The following is a 23,937-nucleotide window of genomic DNA, read 5'->3' as shown; positions in this document are numbered from 1 at the left end:
CGCCCAGAAATCAGCTTCTAGCCAAGCAGTGTCACCGATCGCTTGGCCATCTCTTGTCCCGCAGTTTGTGGCGTAGCCCCCCATGTGCTTCTGATCCTCAAGAAAACAACCAATCAGAGGGGAGAATTGGGGTTGGAGATCTCGCACGTGGGGTTTTCGAGAGAGGTGATAGGGTTAATATGCTTAATTCTTTAGTGCCCATAATACTCCACCCAACTTCGGCCGGGATCCAAAAGCGGCAAACACTCACGATGGGTGTGAAGGCGTGAAGCCACCGTGTAATCGGTAGCCAGATCGTCTCACCGAAGAGAAACACAACACGCAGTGGCTCCAGCTTCTGGACCTCCCTCCTTCGGTGGGCTGGGTGGGGGCGTGCGCACGGAACTACTGTAAGCTTAGGGACCTTTGAGTTTTTAGCCTCTTTGGCAGGGGAGCTCAACGACCCATGGATAACTTTTTTTTAATGTTTCGGTGGTACTGCAGAAACCTTTAAAGTCTCCCCTCCAGGACCCCGAACTCTGAATCCTGTCTTTTCTTGCTCGAGCATCCCTTCTTCCATCCCCTCTCCGTCTTCACCAAAGAAGCAAGCTTCATACAGCTTAGCTACCTTTCTTTTACTCCCCCTCTTTTACACAATAGCCAGATCCGTCACAATGGTTCTCGAGGCTTACACTTACGTCTTTGCCATTGGCAGTTGCTTCGCTCTGCTTGAGGCCTACAACAACGGTGCCAGTATGTGACCCCTCACCTGCAGTGCAGCATTTCACAGATGATTGACAATTTTCTTCACAGACGATGTCGCCAACGCTTGGGCTACCAGTGTCTCATCGCGCTCCGTCACATACCGAGGAGCCATGGTGCTCTGCTGTATCTTCGAACTCCTCGGCGCCCTAACAGTCGGTGCCCGAACCGCCTCGACAATCAAGAACGGCATCATCCCCATGGAGTCGTTCCGCGACAACGCCGGTGTCCAGCTCCTCGCCTTCGCCTGTGCCTCTGCCGGTGCTTCCATCTGGGTCATGTGGTGCACCAAGCACAACGCCCACGTCTCATCCACATACTCGCTTATCTCGTCGCTCGCTGGTGTTGGTATCGCTACTGTTGGTGCTAGCAAGGTCGAGTGGGGTTGGAACGGTGGTCAGGGTCTCGGTGCTATCTTTGCTGGTCTCGGTATGGCTCCTGCTATTGCTGGTTGCTTTGCTGCCATCATCTTCTCCCTTGTCAAGTGGGTTGTTCACGTCCGAAAGAACCCTGTTCCTTGGGCTGTCTGGACCTCTCCTTTCTTCTTCCTCATCGCCGGTACCATCTGCACTCTCTCCATCGTCTACAAGGGATCTCCCCGTCTGGGACTCACTGAGAAGCCTGCTTGGTACATCGCCTCCGTCACTCTCGGTGTCGGATTCGGTCTCTTCGTGCTCTCTGCCATCTTCTTCGTTCCCTTCGTCCACGCCGTCGTCATCAAGAAGGACTATACTCTCCGCTGGTGGGATGCCGTTCAGGGTCCTCTTCTGTTCAAGCGCCCCTCTCCCCCTGACGCCGAGAACGCTCGTGTCCCCAACTACGCTGTCGTTCAGCACGGTGCCGAGGACGATGATGTCTCCGTCTCCCAGGAGTCTGAGGACCCTAGCCCCAAGAAGATCAGCGATGATGAGATCACCCCCGCCGCTGCCCCCAGCTCCGAGGTCAACGAGAAGCAGCACCTCAACCTTTCCGAGTCTACCCAGGAGGATTACCAGAAGATGCTTAAGAAGGCTGAGGACAAGCACCACGCCAACCTCCGCAAGGGCAAGGGACCTCTCGGCTGGGCCATGCGCACTCTCCACGCAAACCCCATCGGTGCCGGTTCTATCCACGAGACTCACAACCTGATTGCCGTCGTCAAGCGCATCCCCGCTCAGATCGTCGTCGCTCTTATGTATGGTGCTCACTACGACATCCACACTGCTCAGATGGGTATTGAGGCCACCCCCGAGGGTCGCCGTATGGCCCGTGTCTACGAGCATGCTCCCAAGTACGCCAACGAGGTTGAGTACCTGTACTCTTTCGTCCAGATCATCACTGCCTGCACTGCTTCTTTCGCTCACGGTGCCAACGATGTCGGTAACGCTGTCGGTGTTTGGGCTGGTATGTACGCTGCTTGGCACTCTGGCAAGCCCGCCGAGAAGAAGGCCGAGGTTCCTCTCTGGCAGATTGGTATTGTCGCTGCCACCATTTGCATCGGTTTCATCACCTACGGTTACAACATCATGAAGGGTAAGTCTTAATCATATCGTCTCCTCTGAACAATTACTAACTCTCACTAGTTATGGGTAACAAGATCACCTACCACTCTCCCAGCCGTGGTTCCTCCATGGAGATGGGTGCTGCCATCACTGTCCTCGTCTTCTCTCAGTACAAGCTCCCCGTCTCTACCTCAATGTGTATCACCGGTGCCACCGTCGGTGTCGGTCTCTGCAACGGCAGCCTCAAGGCCGTCAACTGGAAGCGAGTTTTCCTCCTCGTCTTCTCCTGGATCATGACCATCCCCATCGCTGGTCTCATCGGTGGATGCCTCATGGGTCTCGCCCTCAACGCCCCTCACTTCTAAACATCTCACTCACAATTTCTGATACCTTTGAGAGCTTGACGCTCTATCGTTCTTTTTGATTACATGCAACAATCATTTGGGGATTGGGATGAAAATAGAGAAGCGGACTGCATAGAATACCGATGTCAAAGCTGTTTATAGTACTTTATACCATTAATTGACGGAGATTACTCTCTTTTACAATACTTATTTCGCTCTCTGCCTTTGATCCTTCAATGACCTCTGTAATCTATGTCTCGACCTGTACTTAGACAGCATTTGGTTCTTCACCGCGCTGAATGATCTACAACAAAGTGAACCTTGTGGCTGTCTTGTACTCTTGCGTCACAAGACTGGCAAAGTCAGCCACTTACAAAGCGACAGTTTGCACATTGCCATTGTCACGCGACCAAACATTCTCAATACGAGGTGAAACCACCGGCAACATCTTGAGCTACGTCGTTTAAGCCCTGTAATTGGTGACTCTTGGCAGGAACTGTGGGATACGCTGAGATCTTGGCAAGCCCTTGACATCTTGGCGTGCTGATGGCTTTTCCTATACACCCTCACTCACACCAGTTACTTGGCAACATCTTGGCGCATGGACTAATCCTCCGTAGAGTCGTATCATGATCAGCCATCGAAGTTTCTATGTGTTCTTCCATGATGGGGCCCGTGACAATCCCCCGCAGTAGCATCATGCGTTCTGTAATCTGGCCGATGGCCAAACACCGAGCCAATGGTCAATCAAGTACCGCAATTGTCGTGTCGCATGAGGCGGAAATTGTAAAGTTACTTTCTCGTCCGTGTCACTGCCGGATATTACCTTCATGCGAGCGGAACAATTCAAGTCCGGCGAGGTCTCACGTGATAACCGCAAGACTATCAACACGAATTGATGCAAGTCTACTTGTTAATGATGGTAAAGTTGATCTAAAGCCATTAAGAAGAATTGAAGCAATTTTAGAAAAGATCATGAGGTAGGAAGTGATTATTTGAACGACTTTGTATTAACTTATGATTATTACTTCTATGCTAAGAAAGAAGACATTGATGTATTATAGAAAACAAGAAACCAGAAACCAGAACGCCTATATCAAGCTTTTTGAACTCTCTATTGGCACCACATCTGCACAGGAACAGAGACCTGGTCCAAGACATCAAAGTCCATACCCCACTGCTTGAAGCTGACAACGATCATGTCAAAGTTCTCAAGCTCCTCCTTGTTCCAGTCCTCATCAGCCAATCGGGGAATCTCGGGAACAGCGGTCTGCTTGACGAGAGAGTCGGCGAAGGTGACATCCATGGAAAGCTTCTGAAGCTCCCTGGCGAGCTGGAGACCAGGAGAGTTGACGAGATGGTCCTGTCCGGCCTTGAAGCCCATGCCGACAACAAGGATTCGCTTGCTGAGCTCAATACCGGAGTCACGGCGCTGAAGCTTGCTGGTTCCGCGAAGCTCATCGACGATCTTCTGGGCCTGGGTGGCAGGGCGCTTGTTCATCTTGTCGGCGCAGGCCTCGAGAAGAGGGAACTCGCAGTTGGAGAGCAGGTAGTAGGGGTTGACAGGGATGCAGTGACCACCAACACCGAGACTGGGAGTGTAGGGCATGTAACCGAAGGGCTTAGTGGCAGCAGCACGAGACACCTCGAAGGCGTCAATGCCAAGACCCTTGCAAGCGTCGGCCATCTCGTTGGCATAGGCGATGCACATCATGCGCTGGCAGTTCTCGTAGAGCTTGCACATCTCAGCAACCTCAGGCTTAGAGACAGGGACAATGCTGTCGAAGACGCGGCCATAGAGACGGACAACAGCGTCGAGAGATCCAGGGATGACATCATCGAGGCCAGAAACAACCTTGGGGATGGATCGCATGGGAGGCTCAACACGGCCGGGGTCAATGCGCTAGTTCTTGTTAGTATAAGTCATGGTACGATAGTGTAGATGGTTTGGCTTACCTCGGGAGACATTCCGGCGAAGAGACCCTTGGCCTTAGCAATGGGGCCAAGAAGTTCGCGAGTGAGGCCGACAGAGACAGAGCTCTCAATGACAACAGTGCAGCCAGGGCGAGCCCACTGCTCAACACGGCGAAGGGCAGAGCGGAGATAAGACAGATCAATGGTCCTGTCAGAGCGAAGGAGGGTAGGAACAGAGATAAGGAAGTGGGTAGCCTTGCCAAGATCAGGCTCGTTGGAAGTGAAGGAGACGTTGGGTCGAGCACTGAACTCTCCCCTGAGGAACTCAAGACGATCTTCAGAGATGTCAAAGCCCATGATCTCGTACTTGGAAGAGAAAGAGTCAACAAGACCAGTACCAACGAAGCCAACGCCGATCACTGCGACAAGAGGAGTAGCCTCAGTGGGTGCCATGATAGGCTTGGCGGGTGAAGTCTTGGCTGCATGGCTCTGCTTGGTCTTGGTCTTGGTCTGGTGGGGGAGAACCTTGCTGCGAGGAGCAGGTCTCTGGACAAGATTGGCAACGATAGGCATTGTTGATGTAAGAGTGTGTGGATAGTGAGACAGAAGATGTGATGATGGGAGAGTGAGACAAGGAGGGGAGTGAAGAGTGTTTAAAGTACTCTGAAGAGATGATTGTGTTGATGAGATGAGTGATGAGAAGTGAATTAGGCTGCTGGAAGCTGTCTTCTTATAGACTGTTAGTTGATACTGAAAACGCTTCCTGATCGAAGTTTTCGCTCCATCATCTCCATAATCAACCAAAAGCAGAAACTTTGAACAGTTTTTCGATGAGAGCTATGAGCAACCAGTCTAGATTCGGCAGCATTAGGAATAGTCGAACGGACTATCTGTCGACCCAAGTTTCTTAGTCCAAGATATTGCAACCCTCCCTCGATGAATCTCGCCCCGAGAGGACGAAAAGCCCGTCCAAATAGGGAAAGGCAGGCTTCTTCGATTCGATATGATTACCTGCACAGCACAGACATAGCGGCGGCTCCCGCAGCCACTGTGTGGGTTGAGCACTATCGCGTTCGGAGCAAAAAAGTGGCGATAGTCCCGGCCGGCAAAGAGTGCTAGTGGCCCTAGTGTGCAAGCGAGGAATGCAGTGCCAAGCAGAAATCCAATCCTATTACATGCCACTGACAGTGGCAATAGCATTCCGGCACATTATGATATATTACAGTTATTTTAGAGTGCAAGCGATTCACGTGCGATCGACCTTGTGCTGGGGCATAGGTTGGATCGATCGGGGCCACCATGCTTTAGAGATCCAGTGCACAGACTCGCGCGTGAGCTAAACACGATTAATGCCAGATCAGTTTGTGTTTATTCAGGTTTAATTGACACAAATCAAGGAAATAGCAGGGCCATACCATAAACAAGTGAGGGGTTGTGCAGCAGTGACATTCGGGCCTAGGCATCTATTCCCTTTTCCCCATCGTTGCGCTGGATGTGGACCCAGACCCTGAGATAACTCTAATGGCCTGCCAAGATAAATCACCACTTAAACAAAGGCCCGACAGTCGACCTAACAAAAAACAGACCGTTCTCATCGTTTTCCCCCTCCAAATGGCGCAACTGGGGTAAGCCACTTATCACATACCTGCCTAAACCTGACCTGTCACATAGACCCAACACTCTTTCAACGTGCAGATGCAGGTGCAGTGCATGGAAAACGGGGATCGGCGCCTTTGTTCCCGGGAGGACGGGCACATGGCAGTTGTTTTCGGCAGGTCTTGGCTATGTGATCGTCAGGTCTGTCGTATGATGGAGGGTTCAGTTTTTCATGCCATGTGGTAGCGAAGTGTTCTAGAATTGATTCAGAGTTTAAGAGGATGCTGCCAAGCATACACTTGTCATGTTTTCTCCAACTGAAGGGGACTTTTCACCTGGGAAGGGGTCTTCAAGGGTCCTTTTGATCGCAGGGATGCAGAATTTTCTTGACTATCGTACATAATTGAAAATACTGTAGAAAGCTCGTTTAGTTACCTAAACGAGACCCCTCCCCGAATCTCATCCGTTGAACATATTCCGCCATCGACGTAGATAAAGCCGTTCGCTATCAAATAAACATACCTAGCCCACGGCATGCATGAATCAGAGCTAGGCTAGGCCATCTCTAGCTAACGAAAACGCCATGTCTTTCACTCTTTGTCTCTGAAATTCAGCGAGGCGTGACGGCGTGGCACACGGGACACGCGGGACAGAACGCCCATTCCGGATATCGCAGGAATGTCAGTCTAAACAACACACTCCACCCGTTTGACCACCCATGATGAATGGAGCAATGATCAACGAAACCAGATTTATCTCGACGTTGATGGAATTGTTCCTGGAAGTTGCTACCTTCAGTATTGATCTGCTTTCAGGCTTTTAGGGAGTAAGAAAAAACTTGGGACTTTGAAACAGGGTGCCAAAATTACCTGGTCTAAAGGCCCGCTAAGATATACTAAGCTTTGCTAAATCTTTTCGTCCCTTGTGATAGAGATCCTAAGTTTTTCTTTTTGCCTCCCCTACCCTGCCCATACTCTCTTCAGGAAAAACCGTGTAGGATGCATGGCACGGCCAAGTTGGTCGAAAACGGCCCAGGGAACTGGAATTCGACAGGGGCGAAGCCAGGATTTCAATACTGCCAAGGCCATTTCCCTGTTGTCATGATGGGGGGGGGACCTTGTTTGGATGATCTTTTTTGCCTCGAGTGAGCTGTTGATTTGAAGGCCATGTCTTGAATTCCTCCCCCCGTTTCTCCTTTGTTTCGCTCAGTTCTCTTCTCTACGCCCTTTTTTACTCTCTCTCAAACATGGCTTCTCTAAGTACACGACCGAGAAGCGCCTTGTACTCCTTTGAGGCCAAGAAGGCTTACTTCGATAATGAATTTGCCAATGGTACCTCCCTTCATGCTCCTGACCGTCCTCCTATGCGGCACATGAGATCATGGCAGAACACTTCCTTCTCTTCTACAGCAGAGACTGTTGTTGGCGATGATGGTCATGACCATCATCACCACCACAAGAAGGATGCCCCTTTCTTTACTCTCAATGTCATCTCAGAACAGCCCCCTACACCACCTGTCGAGCCCAAGATCCATCAAGACCCTCTCTTCCCTTCTCCTACAGAAAACCTCACGCCTTTATTCAATCTCAATGCCTCACCCTCAAAAGACTCAAGACTCTCTACCACTGATGAGGAGAGTATCTGCCCTCTTGAGTCAGATCCTCAGAAACTTAGCCCCACTGTCTCTGTCTCACCGAAGGTTGTCTCATCGAAGTTTGTTGAGCCAGCACCAGTGCACGCAAATGACAGCATTGAGACATGCGGTTACCCCAAGATCGAAGACCCTGTCGATCCTGCGAGGATCTTATCGCAAAGGGATCTGCGCAACCAAAGGGTCGCCTTCATGGGGATCATCGTGTTTCTCAACATCTGCATGGCAATCACTGCCTTCTTTGGTAAGAAGAGCAAGTTGATCTTCATCGTCATCTTGTTCGTCAAGAGCAAGGATTTCCTATCTGCGATCCTGTCTCCTACCGGGATGATGTATCGTGCTATCCATGACAAGTTCTACCCACCCAAGCCTGTCAGCCGAAAATGGATCTTGTCTCTCATCCCTGCCTACTCTGAGAGTGAGGAGCAGATCGTCAAGACTATCTTCTCTCTTCGGGATAATGGTGTTGAGCCTCACAAGCAAGTCATGGTCGTCATCCTCGATGGCAAGCCTCGGGATGTTCGATCACACATGACAAGAATGGTTCGCGAGTTCCAACGCCCCTACGTCTCTTTTAAGTGGAAGAAGGGTGTCTTGAACGTCCTTGCCGGTTTCATGGAAGATGTCCCTGTCATTGTCATCGAGAAGGTCAAGAACGCCGGCAAGAAGGATTCTCTCATTCTCTGCCATGATCTTTTCAACTTTCCTCGTGAAAACTCTCCTCTCTACACAAAGCTTCTACGAAAGGAGATGTGGGACGAAATTCTCCCTGAGTTGACCAAGGGCGAAGACTTCAAGGGCTTTGACATGGTTTTCTGCACCGATGCCGACTCTACTATCTACAAGGGCGCTGTCGCTCTTCTGGCTAATGCTCTTGCTCGCGATGACAAGGCTATTGCTGCTTGTGGACTTGTCCTGGTTGAGCTTGAACCTGGATATGAATGGTCGTTTTGGAATCTCTATCAGCAATTTCAGGTATGTTTCCCCAACTATTCGGCTGTGACGTGGTCTAACATTCTACAGTACACGTTTGGACAATATGTCAGACGGCGAGCTGAAGGGTTCATTGGAAAAGTCACTTGTTTACCTGGTTGCATCACCATGATAGCAGTGAGACCAGAAATGGCCGGTGCTATTCGGAAATACGCCGAACCCGTTACCGGTGAACTAGTCATGAACCACCAAGTGCAATACCTCGTAAGTGGAACCCCTAATTCTCCTAGCAAGAAACCTTCGGATCATTGCTCCCACTTCCCGTAGCCTCCCCACAAGGCTAACCTAAACTTTCTAGGGCACTGATAGGCGACTCACTTACTCAATGCTGTCTCAGGGTGAACATCTTCGTACACTGTTCGTCCCTGATGCCGTCAGTGAGACGGTTGCTCCCCAGTCACTGTTCCACTACCTAAGCCAAAGACGTCGATGGGGCTCAAATGCCTACTTCAACAATTACTTCTATTTGGCTGGCGAGAAGATGATCACCATTACTCGCATTGCTGCCTCTGTTGAAGTCATCCGTCTGAGCTTGGTGTACTACCGCATTCTCAACACTGCTTTGTTCATCGCAAGCTGCGTTCGTCATATCTCTGCTCTCAAGCTTGTTCCCATGTTGGTAGTTGGCCAGTTGCCCTCTCTTTGGTTCTTCTGTTCAGTTCTTCTTGAGCCTGAGTTACGAAAGCGAGGGCACAAACTTGCGATCGGATACCTGATCAACAAGTGTGTATCACCAGTCATGAGTGTCATCATCTTTACAAAGGTTGCCACCAACCTCGGAAGTCAAGTCTGGGGTGTATCTGGAGTCACGGCATCTTCTGGTCCCGTTCCTCCTCAAGTGGAAATAACCGAAGAAGAGGCCAAGCTGTTTGACGCAGATGTTTTGTCTGCGGCTGAAAAGGGAGAAGCGCCTTTGTTGTTGAAAAATCTGTTGGATGATGAGGCAATTGCTAAACCAGAGCGTTGTCGCCTCAAGGACGAGCGAGCGGATGTAGACTGCTAGATTACATACTAGCAATAGAACACTAGACCTAAAAGTTAATTAGCATAATATTTAATGACAATCATGAATCAATCAAAAACTCAATCGGTCGTGATAGTGATGGATGCAACCACTATTCGCTTTCTGAGCATATGCCATGACTCCATACAGTGTCTACATGAGCCTCGGTAAAAGCTCGTTCATCGTTCAATATTCCGAATACAGAAGCCCTGTTTCCTTGGCAACCTTTCTAAAACCGTTGATTCACTCAACCCACCATGACGGGGTTGTCCAGAGTTCGCCGAGATCCCACGTTTGCGGTTCGCCGCATGTCTGACTATCCCCATTCCCCCATTGCACAACGGCGATTGTCACTAACCGTTAGGCAACCATGAATCAAGGATTTTTAAAATCAACCTTGAAATTTAAGACAAAGTGACATCACCGCTACAGCCCGTCCCCGCAAGAGCAATGTCGCCTCCCGCAGCCATATCCGGGCGCCCTCCATTCCAGTCATGACACTAACGCAGGACAAGTGAGACCCTTCACATAAGCGTAAGATTATACCTCCGTAGTGCCTGATCTGGTTAAATTCTGATGGCGATTCAGTTAAGGAAACCCTATCGATATCTCCGTTAGATATTTTTTATACTTGTAGGCTGCATGAGCACTGAACCTATATCCTACATGCTCTTAATAATGATGCAATTGATGATATACTTCTTTCACTGGGTAAACTAACCAATCAGCGATGACGATTATGCTTGGTTGTTAAAGTTAATCAGTGGGTTCTAGATGTCACTCTTCATTCCAGTCACGCTTTGCCGAATGCTGTCCCATGTTTTGACGGTTTATATAACCCCTCGCTCCGACATGAGTAGCAGGACTGCTACTCCCCCACCTGAATTATTCCCCTTTTTGGAACTTTCCCGATGCCTCTTCCTCGACAGTGTTTCTCTCGCTGGACCATTTTCTCCGTCGTTGCCATTTTTATCATCGTCACTATCACTGTTACGTGTGCTACCTACTTCACGCTGGCTAAGAAAAAGCATCATGCGTTTGATTGGACGACAGTCATGAGTTCTCGTGGGGATGTGATCCCTGACTTTAGCTTTGCTGGGTATCATAACTCTGCTATCATACTACCCAACATCACCGCCCCCAACATCACTGTTTCTTTTAATAATAGCGTTGATGTGAGGCCGGCGATACAAGCTGCTATTGATAGCATTGCTTCTTCAAGCGGTGGCTCTGTCATCCTGCCTCCTGGTAAATGGTCTATGACTGCAGGCCTGAACCTCTCTAGCAACGTTGTCGTCACCGGGTCTGCTGGTGGTAAAACCGTTCTGTCATTGAGCGAGAAGCCATCTGTACCTGTTTTCACGCTTGGTTCTAGCAATACTGTCAAGCCCAGGTACGGGTTCAGGTCAAACATCACCAATGATTATGTTCCCATCGGCTCCTCTTCAATCAAGGTCATCAACAGCACTGGCTTTGCAGTGGACCAACTAGTCTATGTTTCTAGAATAGCCACAGAATCGTGGATCAAGGCCAATGGCATGAGCAGTCTGGTGCGAGACGATGCATCCCAAACCTGGATACCGGTATGTAGTCATCCTCGCTTGTAACTGTGTATGTACTAACTTTATGTAGGAGAACAAAAGATTTATGACGCCAAATCAGATCAGCGGTGTCTATGGTAACAACATCACCCTCAAGATACCCTTGACAGACAATCTTGACTTGGACTATCTGCAGCCAGAGCTCATTGTCTATACCCCTCCTGAAACCAACAGTGAGATGGGTATCAAGGATCTCTCCATTGAGGTACCCGACACTTGCTCTGGGGCCTCTCTCAGTGACAAGACATGCAACGCTGCTGCCGTCCGCTTCCCATCTTGGACAGTTGACAGTTGGGTCAGTGGTCTCACTCTGAAAGGCTTCAACAAGTTCTTTCAGATTGACCAAGATGCCTCTCGCATCACCATCCAGAACACTACCATGAACCGAGATAAAGATATCTCGGGAAGTGCGCTTCCTTTTGACATCTTGATCCAAGGTTCACAAGTTCTTGTTCAAGACTGTGAACAAGTTGGTATCCCTTCTGCGCGCTGCTTTTCCGTCGCCACGGGGTCGTTGACGCCTGGTCCCAATGCTGTCCTCCGTCACAAGACCAAGTCTGATTCTCAGACTATATACCCTCATCAGAGATGGGCTCAGGGCTTGTTGGTAGAAGATACCTCAGTAGCAACATACTTCGTGAACCGCAACACCAAGGGTTCAGGTCACGGTTGGTCCATCAATGGTGGCGTTGGTTGGAACATAGATGGGCGTTGTGAGTTCGAGTCCCCGCCTACCGGCATCAATTGGTGCATTGGGTGCGGAGACCAGGGCAACGATCCAAAGGGCAATGCTACCTTGCTGGAGACGGGGAAGCGAGTTGAACCACAGAGTTTGTTCCAGACGCAACTTGAGAATCGTGGTGTTTATAGGTATGATGGAGAGGAAAGCTAAAATGATTATTCGGTGGTAATGGATTCGGGGTATGGATATTTGGACGCAGGCTAAAGGGGATAATTTCTATCACAAAGGACAGACATACTTAGAGAAGTTTAACATAATTTAGAGATACCGAGGGCAATTTAATCGGGGTTAAACTACGTTGGATAAGTTTAGAATAGCCTAAGGAGAATCAACATAATTCGATTACATGGCAGGTTCTTGAACTGTAACTCGTCCCATGGCTTTAGACTTTTCACGCAGAAGGCACACTAGCATAGTTGAGCATTCAGTTGTCATTAATAGTAACTAGTTACTCTTGGTATCATCAACGTTAAATAACCAACCCCATCCACCACCAGTATCATAGTAATCATCTAAGCATGAGAGACCTGGACCTGATCCTTGGGATCTGTCATAGCCTGCTCGACAAAGACCTTGTGCCAATGTCCAGTGAGTAGGAGGCGGGTGGTCTCCTTAACACCAGCCCAGTTCTCTCTAACAATATCCATGGTAGGTCGCGAGAAGACAACATCGATCTCTTCCAGAGTCTTGTTCTTGGTCTCAGGCATGAAGAAGATCTGGTAGATCTCACCAATGAACGCAATACCGCCATAGAAGCCCAGAGCAAGACCAGTCCTGCCCATGGCATTCTGCATAGCGGAGAAGTTGTAGGTGACGACGAAAGAGGCGAGGAAGAGAAGAGCATCAGATGTAGTCATTCCGTAACTTCGAAGGTAGGTGGGATAAACCTCTGAAGGAACGACCCAGGTCAGACAGGCGTAGGAACCAAAGAAGCCCATATAAATGATGAGGCCGGAGAGGTAAAGACCCTCGACAGTCTGCAGCTGAGTCTTGACGTCGAACTGATAACTGACACCAATCAACACCAGTCCAATAAAGAATCCAGGTAACATAGTGATGGCCCAGAAGCGTCGACCGAACCTCTCCATGAGGAAGATAGCGGGAATAGTGCCGAGGAGAAGAGATCCACCACCAACAAGGGACATGTAGTTGGATTCCTTCTTGTCAAAGCCAATTTGGTTCATAAGAACAGACATGTAGTACATGATGGCGTTGACACCAGTAAGCTGACCAAGAAGAATCATAATGTTGGCGTAGACAAGAGCGCGACGAGCACGGGGCTCAGTAAAGAAGTCCATCCAAGGGAAGCGATGGTTCTTGGCACCCTCAGCGACAGCATTCTCCTCTGAAATGACAGAGGCACTCATGACGTAGAACTCCTCACGAGACTCACGGTCCTCAATACCGCGAATGCGCTTCCAAACCTTGTATGCATCGAGGTGACGCTTCTGGTGGATGAGGAAACGGGGAGACTCGGGGAGGAAGAGCATGCCGAAGAACATGATGGTTGAGAAGAGGAGGGATGAACCCAGAATGTAGCGCCAGTTGCCGGGGACGTTAAGGAAGATTGCGCCGACAGCGTAGCCAAGGACTTCACCGAGGGCGATGTTGAATTGGTACAGAGAGACAAGGTTACCGCGAATTCGGCGCTCGACGGTTTCGGCGACGTAGACAGGGACTGTACCACCTTCGAGACCGACTCCGAGACCGAGAATGACACGCGATGAGACAATCATACCTGAATAGTCAGCACGGTGATGATGATCGCGCGGAGGCAGACGACTTACCAAAGTTGATTGAACCAGCTTCCAAGGCAGCACCAATAGTGTAAAGAATAATAGAGATGATAATAGCGCCCTTTCGACCAAAGTACTCGTTTGCAGGCGACAAAAGCAGCGCGCCACCAACAGCACCAAGCGGCATACCAGAATTGACAAGACTGTTCTCATGCTCAGTGAGACCAAGGTCGTCGGGCAGGAACAAGTTCGCGCCGCTGATGAGAGACTGGTCAAGACCGGAGAGGAGACCACCCATGGATGCAAACGCTACCAGGAGCCAGGTAAAGTGCTTGGGGTTGGCGAACTGGATCTGGAAGAAGCCCTTATTCAGACCACCAGACTCATCAAGCTGGCGCTCCATGTCGTCAATGAGCTCGTCGATCTCACGACCGCCATGACGAGCTACTTCAAGGGCTTCGAACTCGGCTTTTTCATGGCCCATTGCTTTTTGGATCTCATCCTTCTCACGATCGACCGTGGTGGTCGAGTTCTGTCGACTCTTGCCCATGGCGAAAGAATTATAATTGTATAATGAGTAGTGAGGAGTAAAGGTTGTCAGTGACACCTGTAGGCTGGTGAAAGAGAATTGCTTGTCGCGGCAAACCCCAGGTTTTTATATGCAACCCACAATTCCACAAGTCTGGAGAGACTTTATGTGAGTAGTCTGTTTCGCCATGGGGCACCGCAAAATGCAACGACACAAAGTTATGGGGAATAACACTAATGCGGAGCGTGCCCATGACGGTAGCACCGAAAGATTCGCCGCTGGTTCTCCATCAGAAGATGCCGTCTGAGCCGATTATGGGGTGGAGTTCCATAACGCGTCTCCTGTATCGATAAGGTAGGTTGGTAGGCGACGTAGGATCGAAAGCATTTAGAGCGGGATCACCGCGCGATCATCACCAGTGACATGATGCTTACTCGGATGATCTCTACTCCTACAGGTTCATCGAACCATCCATCATTGCCGAGAAGCCTTTCAAGGGTCGCATTGAATGTGTCGGTCCGGTGGGTAGACCAATGAGTCGCGTCAGCGGTCATACTGGCATGTCCACTCTTTCAAGTCCCGGGAGGGATCGACATGAGACTAGCCGCGGATGAATGATGTTCCTTTTCTAGAAATGTTCTATGGCAAGCCTTTTACGTCACGGGAGCGGTTGACGGTCGCCCTGTTTCTCTCCACCTGGGAAAACAAGCCATTCCGTAATGAGGGACCAACGTTGGAACGTTGGCGTGAAGAAGCTGGCACAAGTACTCCTAGCGTGGCATGGCCGAAGTGAGTTTTTGTTAGGTATCAGGAGATGGAAAGGAAACAGAAGGCATAAGGCAATGCCAAGTCGAAGGCTTTGCTATTCCCATGCCAAGATGGGATCTCGTGGTAGACTAGACTGATTGAATGAAAGCGGCCGCTGAAGCGAGCACTAGAGCGTTTGCGATCTCGCCATGATTCAGCCGCATCTCTTGGCTGTCAATCAGTAACATGACGATGGTTCACTGTGAAAAAGCTACCCTACGCTAGCCAACGATCTCATGTTTGGCTTTAATTGACAGCTTACGAATCACCAGAATGTAACACAACTAATGTCAATTAAACTTTTGTTTCTCAATCTAGACCTCTTGTCGTGAGATGTTATGATTTGCTACCGGAGAATCGGCATCATCAACAGCAGTCGCGTAAAATACCGCGCCCAACGTCCCCCGTCCAATTGCACCACAAACCCACAAATCAACCTTAACACTTCCCCATGGCGAACAAACATGCGGAGACGTGCTCACCACGCTCTGTCTCCGTGTCCAGGGTAAGAACCTTGGATGACCGACTCTGCTCGTTTCGACTGTCGGCCCGTTGCCTCAAGCAGATGACTACAAAAACTCCACCATCTCCAACACGACGGAAAGAAACGGACCTGTGTATAGCTTCTTCGCATGGTAGACAACGCGATTTGGGTAGAACGAGGATATCACGGGGGCGCTATGACCCCCGCGATTCTGGGTAAAGGGCCGAATTCCTCCACAGAACAAAACCCCAATTTTTGCAATGGCAGGGATTATCAGGCAGACGTTTAAGAGAACTCAAAGTGGTGATCACATTTGCACTCGATTGCCAGGAGAGAAATCGAGTCATGAACTCTGCGGATCCGCGTGAAATTCCTGCTTGGGCATCGAAGAGTTGGGATTTATACCGCTTTAGGAATTAACGAGTCTCCACTTGTAATCAAACCAGAAAACAGCATTGATTCCATTTTTCCACGGCGGAAGAATGAGACAGTAGCAGAGAGAAAATTCAGTCAATAGTGGGGTTCTGTACATTACGATACGACACTGGAAAACTCTTCCGATCCAGGGACTGGCGTCTTGAGGTCATCGTGAGTTTGCGGCGCAAGCAGAGCCTCAAGTTTGAGCTTGCTAACCCAACCCACGAAACGAATTTAGCCATCTCATCCCGTCCGCCACCAAAATCTCATCTCCTCAGCCCTACCGGCTGTGCCTTCTTGGCTGAACTAAGCCCTCTTGGCTCTCCCCCTCGTATCCCTGACCCCAACGCCCAGAACAAACGCGATTCTGAGAACAGTGCAGATACCCGTAACAACAATACTAAACCAATCTTCCGAGCGCCAATCCGCAAGCGCTAAATTACCCGAGATGCGCATGCCGATGTATATAGCCGTGAGCATGGTGAAGTCAGCTGGTAAGATAGCTAGCTGCACTATCTTCCAGATGTTGATGTCGTGCGTGTAGCGTAGTAGTACGACGAGGATGATTAGGTATGACGTGCCCATGCCGCCGATCTGGTAGATGAAACAGCGGAAGTGGTCTGTTGGTGGGTAATTTATGAAGAAGGCCTGCATAGCGAGATCGTGGTCGACAAAGTTGACATACATCCCGACGAGAGTCAGGATGGGGTCGACCCAGAGGAACCAGAGGCTGTAAATCGGGTGGATTTTATCAGTGATTGCCATTTTGGTGATATTAAGACAATGCGACAAGTGTTCTACAGAATTAGATCAGTCGTGGAGATTGATCTTTCGAGGTTCTTATAGTCATTGAGAAGTTGTCAGCAGCGTCAGCGCAGTAAGCTTATCCTCAACCCCGCGTCAGCATCACCAGGAATGGCAATCATTGGCTACAAACCTGTTATAATTGGCACAAGAGGGCGTAATTAGTTCCATACGATGACTGTCCGGGCTTGGCAATTGCCGGAATTTTAATGTGAAGCCGCTGCACGAGACTGGGTAGACTGGAGAAAATATTAGATGACGATTCTGCGCTAACAGAAGTAGGTGTGCATAGCGGGCGCACGTGTTAAGGTGATAACTCAGCCGATCGTATCAGATCCAGTGCGACGGGTATCTATTTCATCAGAGATGTGCACTGGGTCCAAAACGACATCTAGCGATATATAATTTCTAGTTTTGCATTTCTTCTATTTATGTATTTCTATGACTTCTATAGTTTTGAACCGGCAATTTCATACACTGTTAGGCTTGGCCAACATCATGACTCTCTCGTATGAGACCTCGCGCAAAATAATTTCGGGCTACGAGTTATACCTCGATGAGCTAACTCTGACCTCCGTTTTCCGTATAATTCCCTTGCTGCTTGAATTATCATCGTCTGTCTCGTGATCTCGAGCTCGTGATGGAACACGTTGGGCTGATGCGTGAAATGTTCCTTTTCGGCCATTGATTGAATCCAACCTGATACCCTGACCGGAATTCTGAAGGACGTTCTCGCTCTGCGATAATTAGCAAGTGTATGCAGATATTGATGTGTTACAAGGCAGATTTGGGGAACTCACTTCGCCTGTGTACTGGTAGTTTCCTTCGTGAGAGGAGCCGTAGTAGAAGTTGAACAGCTTTCGGAGCGGTGGTAGAGAACATGCGATGATGCCTAGACAGCATTCAACGTTGGAGGTGATACTGACGACGCCGAGATGATCTAAATAAGACGAAAGTTAGAAGATGTACCTATAGGCCAAGGAAAAGTAACGTATCCAAACGTACAAGCGATCTCGTTTGGATATTTCACCACGTCATAGTACTTCAGATAGGGCATCCGAATACAGGTCGCAATACTCGCTGAAACACCGAGACCGAGGATAGTGATGACGGATATCTTTCTGCGCCGAGACATCTGTAGTCCTGCTACGATAAAGAACGGAATGATCGCACATGCCCAGTCGGTCGCCATTTGGATAGCCGAAACGATGTAGCTCACCGTCTGCAAGCTGATGACCTTCTGACAAGTTCCTCTGACACTCCCGTTAGCTGGTTGAAGTACTGACGTTTATACGAGGATTTATAAGCTCACAAAGCTGGATTCCATGTCGCATTGAAAGGTTTGCAATTGGCAAACACGAATGCCAAGGCTAGAACAGTTACGATGACCATAATCGACATGTTGACGCATATAGGAAAAACAACTCGCTTCCGACGATCGAGGCGTATGCATGTAAAACCGATGGCACACTTAATGATGGTCGATGAAGTAAAGTATAAAAGCTCCCAGTATGTTTGGTACTCGGTGGCGCGAATAAGGTACATCTGGTTCGGAATATTCGCATCGCGAGAACCGACCCCATAGCGCGCTGCAAGGAATGCGAAAACGACGGCGGGGATTAAAAGTATCTTTGCTAGAGTTAGTCAATTTGGTACTTAAATCAGAAGAAGAGGGTAGCTTACTGTCGCAACAACAGCTAGGTAGTCTTCGAACCCGAGAAGGCGTGGCGATACTCCAGATAAACCCGCGCGCACATAGATCCTGAGGCAAACGACAATGACGCTTGTGATACCGAAGGCGACTGCGAAGCCTTGAACAGCTGGTCCAAGATCTTTCGGTGTTAGAGGTTCAAGGGCATCAGCGAGAGCCTGAATCTGCTCTCCCGTCATCGAAGCCGCCATTTTGGAGTCGTCAAATTACGAATACAAGAAGACGCTTGAATTGAACCTAGCCCAAGTTGTTTATTGAAAGGGGCGGGATCTCTTTATTGCCGTGTATGATGGATCTGGTCAAACCCTGGCTGCGCAATCGGCAGCCATTCCTTCATGACTGTTGGTTGTAGACCCCCGTGTCTAGGTTACTTCTGGATCATGCACACGGGGCATTCTACCTCGCTAGTCTCGATCTGATCTAATTCGGTTTTCAGCTGTTAGGGGTCTGGTAGGGCCAAGACACTCATGTCGCTTTTGTTTCGTGTTTGCGGCGCGTGATTGGAGTGATTTATGTGATGTGAGGGTCGAAGAAGCAAGTTCTTGGTATTAAAATACTACCTTGAAGTCGTCGGGATACAATGCCGTGGTTGATGGTCCCAAAATTATACGAGAATCCGAGCTGTCATAGCCTTCCGTATGCTGTCATGTCATGCATGTCATCACCGGCCAGCCAGAATGCAAGACAATGATACAACTTCCCATTTCCCGTGTTTTCTTTCTGCTTATAAACGAAAAGGCTACATCAGGTTCCCCAGGCAAGAAATGTCTGATCTGAACAACACGGACATTCTTCATAGAAGAGGGAAGAGACGACAACTGGGGAACGTCTTGGTCCCCTGCTCCGGGGAAACTATTCCCCTGGTCCTGAACCTCGCGCTACAACTTCATATCCAATAATAGCAGCGCAAATGGGAAATAAAGTTTGAGCTACTGCAAGAGCCAAGAAAGAACATGATATGAGGGTTCAGGGATGAGTCTGCTAAGCGAATAAACACCTGTGAGCAATTACCTCAGTTTTCGTCTCAAACTCTTCTATGAAGAATGTCCGAGTTGGGAGAGCAGGAGTTCATGTATGTAGACTGGGCCAATCCCGAAGCAAACAGCACAGAATGGCTGCCGTTTCAGCAGGAAAGTGTAGTTTCTAGTGGATGATATTTTGATGAAAAATTCTTCATGTTTCATTTGCGCAGGCCCTGGCTTGGGTGCCCACCTCCAGCGTAACGCCGCAAAGGAACGTTTTTACGATCAGGGATGATGCAGAAACGACCCCTAGGGACTCAGTGATGTTTGGTTACCTATCACTTTACCGACAAGCCAGTAGTCACCGCCCTCGCACCCAAGATTCCTTCTTCAATCACCTCCCCTTCCTCCTCGGCATTTGCTTTTTCTCTCGCTACAACTGCGTCAACAATGGGACCTATTCTCGCATTCATAGCCATTCTGGGCTTGTATCTTCTCGGCAATGCAATTTATTATGTCACGCTGCATCCGCTAGCGAACATCCCCGGCCCAAAGATCTGCGGGATCACCCGCATTCCTTACTGGTTGGCTTCGCTCAAGGGCGAGGATGTTAAGTGGATGAAGAGCTTGCACGATCGGTATGGACCTGTTGTTCGCTTTGGACCGACGGATGTGAGCTATACTGCTAGCGAGGCTTGGAATGATATCCATGGACCTAAAGTGACGGAAAAGGCGCAGGAGTTCTCTGTACAGCCGGTGAATGGTAAGCATGTTCATGCAGAGGTGATAAATTTAAGCTTGGCTTATACAGGTATTAGGTGTTCCTAGTATGCTTACTACCAATACTGAGAACCATACTCGTGTGCGACGCCTATTTTCACCGGCCTTCTCAGAGCGCGCCCTGAAACAACAAGAACCCTTGTTCAAGAAATACTCAGATCTTCTCATGTACAAGATCTCCGAGGTTGGAAATGACGGCGCCAAACCAGTTGAAATGACGCAGCTTCTCAACTTCACAACCTTCGACGTAATGGCTGAGCTCTGCTTCGGACATCCTCTTAATCTCCTGGCACAGAACGAATACAGCCCTTGGGTGAGATCCATCTTCGAATCTCTCAAGATGTTACCGATTGCGTCTATGATCAACTATTACCCCATTCTCAACGCCATATTTACTCGTTTTGAACCAAAGTCAGTTACAGAGCAGCGCGTCACGCATTGCAAACACTCAGAAGATCGTGTGAACCATCGTTTGGAGAATGGTTCTGATCAGCCTGATGTTTGGAACTTGGTCATGTCGGCAAAGGAGGGCAAGGGACTTACACTTCAGGAAATGCACTCTAATGCGGAACTGTTTATGCTTGCTGGATCTGAGACAACGGGTATGTATTAGAAGTGAACTTCCCACAGACGTGCGCGAAGATGGCTGACATGATTATGCTTTCTAGCTACACTACTAAGCGGTTGCCTTTATAACCTGCTTACATACCCCGAGAAGATGAAGACATTACTTGAAGAGATTCGCGGCAAGTTCACGAATACTGACGACCTTACCTTCGAACGTCTTGCCGAACTGAAGTACATGAACGCTTGTCTGAAGGAAGCTCTGCGCGTCTACCCCCCAGTTCCCATCGGAAGTCCACGGGTCGTTCAAGCAGGCGGCCAGCAAATCCTGGGAAAATATATTCCACCAGAGACGCGTGTATCAGTCCACCACTACTCCACATACCACTCTGAATCAAACTTCAAGGACGCCGATACTTTCGTGCCGGAGAGATGGCTCAAGACGGACTCGAAGTATGCTGGAGACATGTGGGAAGCTCACCAACCTTTCGGGTTCGGGCCTCGGAATTGTCTTGGGCAGAATATGGCTATGCATGAGATGAGACTCATTCTGGCGACATTGTTATTCAAGTATGATCTTGAGTTGTGTGAGGAGAGTCGGAATTGGGCCGATCAGAAGTCTTTTGCGCTGTGGATCAAGACTCCGTTGATGATTCGGGCGAAGCCTGTTGCTACGCATACCAGGCTTAACATCTGAGCATTGCTAGAAGGAGTAAGTTAGGAATCACAACCTCTTCCACTGTAATGTTTCTGCTCAACTGGCTCTGTGACTCCCTGCTCTTCAACTCCAAACGCAAGATGGCCAACTTCGCTCTCTGCATTTATCGTCGATACATCTCCCCATCTCAATTTCATACTCGCCATCGAATCCAATGGATCTCCTAAGCTTTCCGACGTCTCCAAGGGATGAACAGTAACCACGCCAGCTTTTCGAGTTGCGTGGCTTGAACTGACGGGGATACAGTGGCAAGCAGCCGAAATGACCTTGGAGTTGCTTCCTCCTAGAACCATCTGGCCTGGCAAATGGCGCTTTGCCAGAATTATAGGACTCAGCGCTATAACTACTGATATCGAGAAACCGAACAAAATGGCCACGGACGAGAATTGAAGACCGCGATCAACTTCCATGATATCATAAGGAATCATGGGGTCATAAACTAATAAGAGTTGTCAATGGACGAATCCAAGCACTTATCGCCCTTTTCCTAGCACAGCATGAAACCACTTACATTCGTAATTACTCAAATAGAAGCAGTTGGAATATACCCAGTGCAGTATACTACTAATTGCAAGAAGTGGAATGGACCAGCGGTAAGGGAGTTGCAGTCGATATGTTGATCGTTGGCTACCCCTGGGGCTTGTCACTCTCAAAGCCTTGAACTGATTCCCATAGCTAGCCCATTCAAACTCGGCAACCATTCGAGTTATCAACCCATTCAACGTCATGTAGCATAGAGATAATAGGAGTTGCGGTGTATTCGATATCATGGTGAGACCAAGCAGTGATGCTGACTTGAGCCCCGAATCGCTGACGTCGGCGTTTTTCTGATGATGGACGAATCGTGACTCTCGTCTACACATCGGCGTGTTAGCCTTTTGACGTGAGAGTTAGGTGGCGACTTACAAAGACTGCGTCTGCAGCGCAGGTGCAAGGAGGAGTCCACTGAGAACCAATAGACTTCCGATAAGCATGTAAGAAAGGATCCAAACACCTGGATTTACTGCATTACCAGCCACCACTTGTTTCTTCTTCCAGGGCCGCGGACTGCTGAGTGCCCTCTCTGGATCCAGTTTCATATGCAGGTCCTCAGCATCGAGTGTGCACATTCCTTTTGTGCAAGTATCTGGCTTGGCAATGAAAGAAGAGATTGCGTCCCCGACAGTCATGAGAGGCTCTTCACTACTCCAAGATCTGACCTTCAAGGTATAAGCACATAACAGGCACTTGGAGAGACACATGATGCAGACAATTAGAAGAAGAGGATTTGCAATGCTAAGTCGACAGGGAGCATTAAACCTTTCGGAGAGGCAGTAGTCAACCTTCATAGTTTGAAATGCGGGCTCATACTTTGTTTCGTTCATGTAGACGACGCCAGTGTCTGGATCGAGTTGCATATAGTAACCAGGTACTGTATTGTTATTCGTAGAATTTGTGATGAGCCCCCGTGAATCCCTGAACCGATGATAAGCGCCTGCGAACCAGAGGGAATTTGGTGCATCTTGATCGTCCCAGCCATTACCTCCTTTGACGACATTGGATCGAGTCCACTGAGAGCTAGGCGTGTTATTCTGATTGCTCATGACCATAACGACATGCCGGCGATCTAGCATGAGGACTTCAAGATCATTATAGCGTCGCATACAGTCTTGGAATCCTAAGCGTTCCCAGGACTCTTCATCCAGAGAACTCTTGATACTCCTGATAGTTTTGTTCGGGGGGCTCTCACTGTCTAGAGTGGAAGGGTAGCTGGACGATGTCGTCACAGACGGAAGAGTAAATCTTGCACCATCAAGAAACGTCTCCGAGGCCATGATGGCCACAAATCCATTCGTCGCCTTGGACTCCAGAACAGAACCGTTGAAGACCAAATGTAGAGGAATACTGGTAAGTGAGAAGAGCACCCAAAGCAATATCCGGCGCTTCGAAATAAAGCGAAAGTTTTGGATCGATGGGACACCAATTTCTACCCAGCGCTTTGAAGCATGGGCGCGATCGACATCTTTCCTCGTTGGAGCAACGAGGACTTGCATGAAGAAATTGGATGAGCCGAGGACGCCTGTTCCGATGACGTTGATGGCGAGATGGATCCAGAGATTTGCACGGGAAATCTTATCGCATGAACCGCTCAAGATGGCTGTTTCTCCAAAGATAGATGCTCCGCCGCCGTTGATAACATGCAGAGATATGACAAGGCCTGTAATAAGGAAGATCGTGAGGATTGCAGCCAGAAGGGTAAGGTAAAGGGCCGTCTTCCTCCAGCCAGAAAGCTTCTTCATGGCGTCCGTCGAGTTTCAATTAGGCTGCACATCGGGTTCACAAAAGAGCAGAATAAGCATAAAATAACAAAAAGATATAA

General features: G+C 49.1%; 9 protein-coding genes across 9 annotated transcripts; 4 read left to right on the top strand and 5 right to left on the bottom strand.

Moving 5' to 3' along the window:
* Positions 1-345: 345 nt before the first annotated feature.
* On the top strand, positions 346-2,881 carry FOIG_08556 (PiT family inorganic phosphate transporter). The gene is made up of 3 exons (XM_031208600.1): positions 346-732; positions 793-2,253; positions 2,304-2,881. The coding sequence occupies exons 1-3, from the start codon at positions 654-656 to the stop codon at positions 2,585-2,587; spliced, it is 1,824 nt and encodes a 607-aa protein (XP_031061606.1). The 5' UTR covers positions 346-653; the 3' UTR covers positions 2,588-2,881.
* Positions 2,882-3,549: 668 nt separating this feature from the next.
* Positions 3,550-5,224, bottom strand: FOIG_08555 (uncharacterized protein). The gene is made up of 2 exons (XM_031208599.1): positions 4,523-5,224; positions 3,550-4,469 (listed from the first exon to the last, which is right to left on the bottom strand). Exons 1-2 carry the CDS (start codon positions 5,051-5,053, stop codon positions 3,681-3,683), a joined length of 1,320 nt encoding a protein of 439 aa, XP_031061605.1. The 5' UTR covers positions 5,054-5,224; the 3' UTR covers positions 3,550-3,680.
* Positions 5,225-7,271: 2,047 nt separating this feature from the next.
* FOIG_08554 (uncharacterized protein) lies at positions 7,272-9,802 on the top strand. Its single transcript, XM_031208598.1, has 3 exons — positions 7,272-8,702; positions 8,751-8,924; positions 9,019-9,802. The coding sequence occupies exons 1-3, from the start codon at positions 7,323-7,325 to the stop codon at positions 9,721-9,723; spliced, it is 2,259 nt and encodes a 752-aa protein (XP_031061604.1). The 5' UTR covers positions 7,272-7,322; the 3' UTR covers positions 9,724-9,802.
* Positions 9,803-10,603: 801 nt separating this feature from the next.
* On the top strand, positions 10,604-12,525 carry FOIG_08553 (uncharacterized protein). Its single transcript, XM_031208597.1, has 2 exons — positions 10,604-11,306; positions 11,356-12,525. The coding sequence occupies exons 1-2, from the start codon at positions 10,635-10,637 to the stop codon at positions 12,214-12,216; spliced, it is 1,533 nt and encodes a 510-aa protein (XP_031061603.1). The 5' UTR covers positions 10,604-10,634; the 3' UTR covers positions 12,217-12,525.
* Positions 12,480-14,553, bottom strand: FOIG_08552 (MFS transporter, SP family, major inositol transporter). The gene is made up of 2 exons (XM_031208596.1): positions 13,854-14,553; positions 12,480-13,804 (listed from the first exon to the last, which is right to left on the bottom strand). Exons 1-2 carry the CDS (start codon positions 14,350-14,352, stop codon positions 12,579-12,581), a joined length of 1,725 nt encoding a protein of 574 aa, XP_031061602.1. The 5' UTR covers positions 14,353-14,553; the 3' UTR covers positions 12,480-12,578.
* A 1,219-nt stretch (positions 14,554-15,772) lies between these two features.
* Positions 15,773-16,873, bottom strand: FOIG_08551 (uncharacterized protein). The gene has a single exon (XM_031208595.1). The coding sequence runs from the start codon at positions 16,802-16,804 to the stop codon at positions 16,346-16,348; it is 459 nt and encodes a 152-aa protein (XP_031061601.1). The 5' UTR covers positions 16,805-16,873; the 3' UTR covers positions 15,773-16,345.
* A 509-nt stretch (positions 16,874-17,382) lies between these two features.
* On the bottom strand, positions 17,383-18,745 carry FOIG_08550 (uncharacterized protein; the record flags this gene model as incomplete). The annotated part of the gene is made up of 5 exons (XM_031208594.1): positions 17,383-17,580; positions 17,644-17,783; positions 17,849-18,096; positions 18,156-18,472; positions 18,527-18,745. 5 exons carry the CDS (start codon positions 18,743-18,745, stop codon positions 17,383-17,385), a joined length of 1,122 nt encoding a protein of 373 aa, XP_031061600.1.
* A 1,212-nt stretch (positions 18,746-19,957) lies between these two features.
* On the top strand, positions 19,958-21,557 carry FOIG_08549 (uncharacterized protein; the record flags this gene model as incomplete). Its single annotated transcript, XM_031208593.1, has 3 exons — positions 19,958-20,279; positions 20,335-20,898; positions 20,965-21,557. Exons 1-3 carry the CDS (start codon positions 19,967-19,969, stop codon positions 21,555-21,557), a joined length of 1,470 nt encoding a protein of 489 aa, XP_031061599.1. The 5' UTR covers positions 19,958-19,966.
* Positions 21,558-22,262: 705 nt separating this feature from the next.
* FOIG_08548 (uncharacterized protein) lies at positions 22,263-23,857 on the bottom strand (the record flags this gene model as incomplete). The annotated part of the gene is made up of 2 exons (XM_031208592.1): positions 22,263-22,428; positions 22,485-23,857. 2 exons carry the CDS (start codon positions 23,855-23,857, stop codon positions 22,263-22,265), a joined length of 1,539 nt encoding a protein of 512 aa, XP_031061598.1.
* Between the last annotated feature and the right edge of the window lie 80 nt (positions 23,858-23,937).

This window comes from Fusarium odoratissimum, assembly GCF_000260195.1.
Source record: "Fusarium odoratissimum NRRL 54006 unplaced genomic scaffold supercont1.13, whole genome shotgun sequence".
Lineage (NCBI taxonomy): Eukaryota > Fungi > Ascomycota > Sordariomycetes > Hypocreales > Nectriaceae > Fusarium > Fusarium odoratissimum.
The sequence above is the reverse complement of the archived record's forward strand: the minus strand, read 5'-3'. Positions and strand labels throughout refer to the sequence as shown.

Excerpts from the sequence above, each read along its gene's own strand:
- FOIG_08552 (XM_031208596.1), bottom strand. The coding sequence starts at position 14,352 with ATGGGCAAGAGTCGACAGAACTCGACCACCACGGTCGATCGTGAGAAG. Across the intron at positions 13,805-13,853 it reads AGCTGGTTCAATCAACTTTG|GTATGATTGTCTCATCGCGT; the intron begins GTAAGTCGTCTG and ends CTGACTATTCAG.
- FOIG_08556 (XM_031208600.1), top strand. The coding sequence starts at position 654 with ATGGTTCTCGAGGCTTACACTTACGTCTTTGCCATTGGCAGTTGCTTC. Across the intron at positions 733-792 it reads GGCCTACAACAACGGTGCCA|ACGATGTCGCCAACGCTTGG; the intron begins GTATGTGACCCC and ends TTTTCTTCACAG. Across the intron at positions 2,254-2,303 it reads CGGTTACAACATCATGAAGG|TTATGGGTAACAAGATCACC; the intron begins GTAAGTCTTAAT and ends AACTCTCACTAG.
- FOIG_08553 (XM_031208597.1), top strand. The coding sequence starts at position 10,635 with ATGCCTCTTCCTCGACAGTGTTTCTCTCGCTGGACCATTTTCTCCGTC. Across the intron at positions 11,307-11,355 it reads CATCCCAAACCTGGATACCG|GAGAACAAAAGATTTATGAC; the intron begins GTATGTAGTCAT and ends AACTTTATGTAG.
- FOIG_08554 (XM_031208598.1), top strand. The coding sequence starts at position 7,323 with ATGGCTTCTCTAAGTACACGACCGAGAAGCGCCTTGTACTCCTTTGAG. Across the intron at positions 8,703-8,750 it reads ATCTCTATCAGCAATTTCAG|TACACGTTTGGACAATATGT; the intron begins GTATGTTTCCCC and ends AACATTCTACAG. Across the intron at positions 8,925-9,018 it reads ACCACCAAGTGCAATACCTC|GGCACTGATAGGCGACTCAC; the intron begins GTAAGTGGAACC and ends TAAACTTTCTAG.
- FOIG_08551 (XM_031208595.1), bottom strand. The coding sequence starts at position 16,804 with ATGGCAATCACTGATAAAATCCACCCGATTTACAGCCTCTGGTTCCTC.
- FOIG_08555 (XM_031208599.1), bottom strand. The coding sequence starts at position 5,053 with ATGCCTATCGTTGCCAATCTTGTCCAGAGACCTGCTCCTCGCAGCAAG. Across the intron at positions 4,470-4,522 it reads TCGCCGGAATGTCTCCCGAG|CGCATTGACCCCGGCCGTGT; the intron begins GTAAGCCAAACC and ends AACAAGAACTAG.